The sequence below is a fragment of the Pempheris klunzingeri genome, chromosome 11, assembly GCF_042242105.1.
Source record: "Pempheris klunzingeri isolate RE-2024b chromosome 11, fPemKlu1.hap1, whole genome shotgun sequence".
Taxonomy (NCBI): Eukaryota; Metazoa; Chordata; class Actinopteri; order Acropomatiformes; family Pempheridae; genus Pempheris; species Pempheris klunzingeri.
In genome coordinates, this window is record NC_092022.1 from 23,163,919 (window position 1) to 23,171,676 (window position 7,758).

General features: G+C 41.9%; 1 protein-coding gene across 1 annotated transcript; it reads right to left on the reverse strand.

The window, feature by feature from the left end:
- Nucleotides 1-217: 217 nt before the first annotated feature.
- On the reverse strand, nt 218-4,795 carry LOC139209187 (Ig-like V-type domain-containing protein FAM187A). Its single transcript, XM_070838811.1, has 5 exons — nt 4,595-4,795; nt 3,312-3,589; nt 2,673-3,023; nt 1,705-1,943; nt 218-444 (listed from the first exon to the last, which is right to left on the reverse strand). Exons 1-5 carry the CDS (start codon nt 4,793-4,795, stop codon nt 218-220), a joined length of 1,296 nt encoding a protein of 431 aa, XP_070694912.1.
- Nucleotides 4,796-7,758: the final 2,963 nt, after the last annotated feature.

The following is a 7,758-nucleotide window of genomic DNA, read 5'->3' on the forward strand; positions in this document are numbered from 1 at the left end:
CTTCCAGTAGTATATTTACTCAACTACTGTACAAATGTGAGTTATCTATATTTCTGACTACTACTAACATTCATCTGACAGCTTTTGTGAGAAAAGTTTTAATGCATGAGCTTAAAAATATATTTGTCTATATAACTATTTGTCGGCGGACAGAAAAGCATTTGTCAGTGACCACCACGCCGCAATAATTACCAAACTACCAAGAATTTGAATTACTTTAATCCACATGTGTTTCTGCGGTGTCTCTGAGGTGTCTCACTCCAGCTCGGCCCAACACCAGCAAGCAAAATACAGCTGTCATGACTGCATATGATCTTAACACAGTGTTGAGAGCTGTTGGGAAGTCAGGATGTGATGTCACTGACTGTCCCCGCCCCAAGTGGGCGTAGACCAGCAGACGTATCTCTGCGGCCTGGTGACCCTGCAGCCAGCAGTAGTAGACACCTAATAAAGAAAAAAGATATGTTTGTTCAAATTAAACAACTTAGGATAATGAAACAAAAAGAAACTACACAAACAAAAGGACAGCAAATGGATTTTGGGCAGGTACAGTCAATAAAACCAACACTTCATAGATGATCTAACGCAGCATGATGGCAAAGAGTATGGCAAGCCGAAAGGGTCGTAAGACGTTACAATTTTCCTGGTTTTCTTTCCTGGTGAAAACTTTATCTTTGGTAGAAAGGTTGAAACATATTTGATAGTCATAGCTATGAAGACCACATAACCACAAATACTATTCTACAGGTAGACTGGAGATAATCATTCAAATGTAACTGTGGAAGAACAACTTAATTTTACTATGTTGACAATGCTGCTAACCTGTAATGAAATCTGTAAAATAAATTAATAGACATGACTCTGACTGACTGCAGACTAACTGGGATTCATAACCACAGATACGGTCACAGATACTCTGTCTCTCACCAGTTGTGACAGCATGATTACATGCTCTTGCATTCTGGTCCAAGTGCTAATAGCACATGGATTATTTGGTAGTCAGAAAGATTTGTGCCCTATACACCAAAGATCTAGGGTTCAAAGCTTGGTGTGTCTTTTGTTTGGACAATCAACGCTCATATTCTGTAAAATAAACTAATTCTCAAAAGTCTTACTTAAATGTGTTTGTGATTTATAACCACAGGTATCCAGCAGGGGTATTTTCCCAGTGATGTGACAGGATGTATGGTTATGTGATATTCATACCTATCAATATAAAATATTGATAGATATCAACCAAACCTTTTTCAGCCCAATATTTGCCCAACACTTACCCAAAAGTACATCATTTGTTCTTCTAAAGTTAAATTAGAAGTTTTGAACCACTGTTTATTTGAGTTTTTTTGTTTAATGTTCATTTTCCATACCAAGGGGGCTAATACATATACACTGGAGCTAATGTGGGACAGCTGTGCAGGGATAACCAAGTGACAAGGTCACGTGATGGGCTGAGGGAGGAAACTCTATAGTGATGCTGATAGGTAGGTGAGGAATAAGAACACTGGGTGAAGTGGGTGCCATTTTGTGCCAGAGGTATGTCGCTTCACTGTGTCAAAATATATTGCACAAATTGGCATGAGTAGCTTATGCTCTCTTGAGTTGGCAGCTTGTAAGGCTAGAAAACAACACTTGAAGGCTATGAAGAACAACATGTGTCCTGGCTGACACAGGTGTAACTTCATTACCTTAAACATAAGTTTGTACCTGAGTCCTGAGTTTTTGCAGGTCTGAACACCAGGTGGTGTCCAGTGTCTATCAGCAGCCTGGGGGCCGTGGCGCTGAGGTTACGACCTCCTGAGTGGTCATATCGGTAGATGGGTTCAGATCCTCGGTCCCAGGCCGCTGCCATGTCAGGTCGTGCACCGGGACACCCCAGGGTCAGGATATTGCCAGCAGGGTGGTTCAGGTAGAACACTGGGACCTCCACTGGCAGGGAGGCAGAACTACAACACAGAAACAAAGGTTACATTAGAGATGCCATGTTAAGACAGAGAGAGTGCAAAATGAAAATATGTTATCCAGTAATTATATTTCAAAGAAATAATGGCATATGTTCAAAACAGGCTTTCAGTGTTTGTTTTGTTTTTAGAAATCAACCCCATTTTGCACCTGCTAGCATAGACATTGCCAGCGAGTAATGAGGCAGGTCAAATTTCTATTCAAACAGCTCTAGGCACTTCCACGACAGGGTTCTTGGCTGAATATAGCTGAATATGCTTGTCAGAGAATGAATAATAACTTCATTTCATAATAATAATTTCATTCAGGACACAATTTACAGTAAGTTATTTGGTCCCTGCAACTTATTTGCATGGTGTCGGTGTAAAGAGTATTGCAGCATCTAGGGGATGTCAGCGGATGTAGTAGTAAGTAGTAGTGAAGTAGTAAACTTGTAGCCTTGCTTAAATATTGATGAGTGATAATTACAGCATTTAAACTGAAACTTTGAAAATCCCAGTGCCCTCAGATTGATCAGTAGTTCAACTTGTTTTATGTATGAATCTGTTTCAGGCTCTTTCACCTACTCACACTGGGAACAAACTCCCCAGCAGGGGGCTGATCTGACCATCAGGGATCAAAACACCAACCCTGTGATTAGTGGATGACCCATTTTACTTCCAGCTGCCCCACCTGTCTGATGTATATCTTTAAATTCTTAACAACGCACTTACTTGTACCCAAGAAAAGCCATCAGAGCATGGATTTTGGATGACTTAGGAGGTTGAGTTGGACAAGTCACTCGACAGCTTTTGACCTCCAGCTTGGCTCCAACTCTGCTTCGCTTCAGTTGATTAAAAGCCTTAGGCACCGCCCCCGAGCCGCAGGAAGCAACTGTCTGATTGGCCCGTCTGTAGCGTACATGCAGGAAGTGGGAGTGGACGTAGCAGAGACCCACACGAACCTGCTCTCCTGGTGCTCCACAGCGATCGCAGACTGACCAGGGCCTGAAGCTGGTGAAGACCTGGTACAGCGGTTGTCCTTTTCTTTCCATCCTTATCTTGCTCATACTTTCTGGAGTGAGCCTAAGAACATAAAATCATGGGTTACACACGAGTTTGAGCAGATTAACAGTGAACAGAATCAAATATTGCACGTTTCCAGTGATGATGGGATGTCTCCATGATAATTGCAGAAATACGTTAAGGATGTCCATACAGCGTGGACACTGGGTGTCGATACGTTAAGAAGACAGCAGTGAACCAATTATACTTATCAGTAGAATAACACATTTGTCATCATCAGTGTCAATATTTGGCAGTTTCCAATTTCTAATGAAGCCACCGTTATTGACTACCCGTCTTTGTGGTCACCTCGGAGTGAAGCGGAGCGTAGACGCCTCCTGGATGTCCAGATCGTAACCATAGAAGAAGTCTCTGTGTGCGGAGCCACAGATATATATGCCTGAGTCGTCGGGCCCAGCCCTGAAAATCAGCAGGCTGAAGAGACGGATGGAGAATCGACTTTGCAGGGAGCTGCTGTGAGGGACATGACTGGGGTCCAGCAGCTTGTTGCCATGGTGATCAGTCAGGGCTCTGGTCTCCTCTGAACTCCCCAGATGTTTCCTAAAGAACCACACAACTGACTGGACCTGAAGCACACAGAGAAAAAAAGTGACCAAAATATGTCTGCTGACAGTCAATAATGTTCAGCTGATCAATACCACCGACTTCAATTACTTTAGCAGATGCTGAAATTAACGTCTCTCATTCTGTTTTAGGGGCAAAAAACATTCTGGTAGACATTCTGTCCTGATTTTCTGCTTGATTTCTTCCTCTACATATTCATTCTGTCTTTGACAAATACTTATTTTCTCTAAAACTGATTAGAGGCTGTTGATTGCAGCAGCAGAGCTTGATAATAACTCCAGTCATTTACACAGCTGGTATGAAGCAAGAATGACAGAATTAGTTTTCTTGTACGAGCTAATTCCATTTCACAAACACTTGTTTCGGATTGGGTTGATTCAAACTGTACTGTGTGTGAACTCGTGATGATCGCATCCTCTCTTTGTGTCTTTTGGTAAAAGGCCAAGGCAAATGTAGAGGACTGCCTCCTGTAAATACATGTAACTGTCTTGTCTAGTGAGGTCAGTGACGGTGCCAGGGGAGGGTGGTGCACAGCCTTTTATCACTGAACTCTTTCGGTCCACTCTTAACGGAGGACAACAAATGGGTCGACTATTAATCCACCCTTGTGCCAAAAAGAATACGCATTTGTATTCCCTTCTTCTGCTCTGTGTTCGTCTTACAACTCTCATGTCAATCACTCAAACCAGTGTTGGTGTTCCATTTACCAATTACCAATTACTAATTACACTATTGTGGTGTAGTAGATACAAGTTTATTAGGAAGGCAATTCTCTTTATGAAAGTAACACCAATGATTATTTGACCTATGAGAATTTAGTTGGAGACAATAAGCACATCGACTAACTGATTGACAAACCAAAACAGACAGCTATCAGACATTCATGTCATGACTTTAATAAAATGTATATTTCACCTAGATATGTTGTGTAGGATTTGCTTATTTTGGATTAATGAGTGGGAAAGTTACAGACATAATTGTAATTTAACGTTAGTCCTGTTACCTACCTGTTGTGGTTTACATTGGCAGGGCAGCTCCACAGTGGCTCCAGACAGGTAGGCGGCGTTGGTGAAGGTCAGGAAGGCAGGACAGGCTCTTCTGGCAAACACATCCTGCTTATCCTCAGGAGCCTCGAAACTCCACAGCTCAGAGCCCAGGAGCAAGAGGAGGAGGAGGACGAGGAGGAGGGAAGAGGAGGACGGAGGCATTAGGCTTTTACAAAACTACAAAAGTTACAACTTTGATAAAATATTTCTGCACAGTCTCAGAGAAACCTCCCATGTATTTCACATCTGAAAGTTACTTTCAAAACACAACTTCTACTGGAATCCGATGTGTTCAAGGACCTGTCTTCTGTTGTCACTGCAAACATCTTATGTCCAAGAGCAAGAGCCAGTTGCACAAAACAACTTAAGTTTTCCCCTTAGAGTGACTATGATGGCTCAAGTTCTCCTTAGTTGAGGGACTTAAGGGGAATCCCTTAAAACGTTCCCCTTAGTTAATTGAAGACGTTCAGAGATTTATGGCATTGAAAGAGATTTTACAGCAGTAAAATTCCACAGTTTCCATGGAGACTATTTGTTTTCTTGTGATAACTGCTACCCCTGCTAACTGTTAAATAAAAAAAATTAAAAAATCCTGATAGTAAACAACAAATCAAATAGTTTGCCAAAACCAACATTGAACTGTAAACCAAAGCTCCATCCTCTGCTGTTCACCGCGTACATGCTGCCACTGGGTCATTTAAAACTATTTAGTACCATTGTTATGCGGATGACACACAAATGTATGTCTCACTTAAAACCAAAGCAGGCAATTTTAATCATCTTATATCTTGTTTGTCTGACATAAAATGCTAATATTATATATTATTGTCCGCTAATATTAAACTTGCAGCCAGAAACCTGGTTGTAATATTTGCTAGTGACCTTTTGTTTGATCGACAAATGCTCAATCTTCAGTCTTGTTTTTATCACCCGAGGAGCAGAGCATTGTTTCTTCTTGTCCTGATCTCGAGGGGGTCATGTTTTAATTTCCTCTTGGCTTGATTTCTGTAACTCGTTGTATTCAGGATTAAGCCAAAAAGTCAGCTGCTCGGCTTTTAACAAAAGGTAGAAGACAGGATCATATCAAGCCTGTTTTAGCCTCTATTCACTGGTTACCAGTCAGTTTTAGTATTGATTTTAAGATTTTACTGGTCACATTTAAAGGACATCATGACATAGCCCTTAGCTATGTTGTTGACTTACTGCTCCCTTATGATCCTGACCGCAGCCTTAGGTCCTCGGGCAGGGCTCTGCTGGTTGTTCATAAGTCCTGGATCAAGACTGAAAGTGACAGGGCTTTTGAAGTCAGGGTCCCTCAGCTCTGGAACCCCATCCCCGAGGATCTGGGGACGCAGGATCTGTGACATCTTTTAAATCATAAAAAAAAATCATAATAATAATCATAAATAACAAATACAGCAACAGTAAGTTAATAATATCATAAATCAGAATCATAAATATTGAGGCTTGTGTGAGGAAGGAACAGGAAGGGGAGTACAGGGATCTGAGGGTGAGAGCGGCCTCTGACTGAACACCTCCAGGACCAAGGAGATGGTCATGGACTTTCAAAGGTCTAAGCCCCCACCTCACCCAGTCAGCATCTGAGGAAAGGACTTCGAGGTGGTGCAATCCTACAAATCCCTATGTGTGCACCTGGACAATAAACAGGACTGGTCCCTGAATACAGATGCCCTCTACAGAAAGGGACAGAGCCGGCTGGTTTTCCTCAGGACGCTCAGGTCCTTAATGTCTGCAGTGAAATGCTGCACATGTGCTACCATTCAGCGGGGGCTAGTGTACTGTTTTATGCTGCAGTCTGCTGGGGAGGCAGCATGACAGCTGAGAAGACCAGACGGCTGGACAAGCAGGTTAATAAGGCTGGCTCAGTGCTGCTAGGAGCCTGGATTCACTGCATTCAATGCATATATTAATTCTTCCAGAAGACAGAAGAGACTTACTGTTAGAGTTAAATCATAAAAATCATGAAGTCATGAATCGACTGTGCGTCTGTAGGGTTAAGTCAGTCGCTCATTGTTAAGCATATCCATTGAGCTGTCCTTAAGCGGTATTCCTTAAGTCCACGATAAAGACAACACTTAAAATATGTCAGTGGACATTTCAAGGAAATCTTAATGAGAATACTTAAGCCTGAGTGTCATTACATGTTCTCACATAACACAAACTCACTTCTTTACTTGCATATCAGAAGTTTCCAAAGACTTATATTTCCATTATGTATGTGTTGCCTGTATTACAAGAATCATGCAAACACTAAATTCTCTTTTTCTTTCTTCCTCCCAATAAAGTCAAACACCTGTTTTGTCTCCTCAGAAACTTTCAATGGTTTACTGCTGTTTCTTTTACATAATATAGACAAACCTCATGTGTGGCTGCTTTGGTAGCAACATGTAGCTCTCCCGAACTGAGCCACAGGAAATCCCATTAGAAAAGTTCTGTATAACTTTATAAGCTATTAATCACAATAACACTGCAAACAGTGCACACACTCAGTTTTTGTAAGAAGTGTTTGGGAACAAAATAAATTGCTGTTTCATGTCACATTTCTAAAATAAAATGTATCCGGCACCGTCATGAATCACATTTATTAGAAAATGATTCATAGGATTCATTTATTCAGGGGTATTTTTGCAATGTGGCTATTCTTTATTATTATTCTTATTGTTGAAAAGATGAGAATAGTTGTAGCTCTTGTGGCAGCCGTAGCATCCTCAGTGCACCTTACAGCTCTCTGTCTGAACTAGGCTTCCAGTAATTTCTCTGCGTTTACACACGTCTTCTGCTCCGGTCTGTGTTGGTGAGCGACACCCACAAATTGTCAAAATATCAAAGGACACAGATCTGCCATGTGTCAGGGACTGCTGACCTGCCCTAAGCAGTCAGGTGGTGCAGAATACGTGGAATCCTGACACCACAATGGCCCATAACACCCCTCTGCTGCGCCTCCCACCACTGCAGCACGCCATGACTCACCAGAACAGTGTCTCAGGGAAAAGCATTTGCACAGATGCAGAGCCACACAAATAATCCTCACTTCAGAGTTTGGTACTGTGAGGTGAGCTACGCCTCCTCAAGTACTTAATTCATCCCACACTTCCTCACAACGC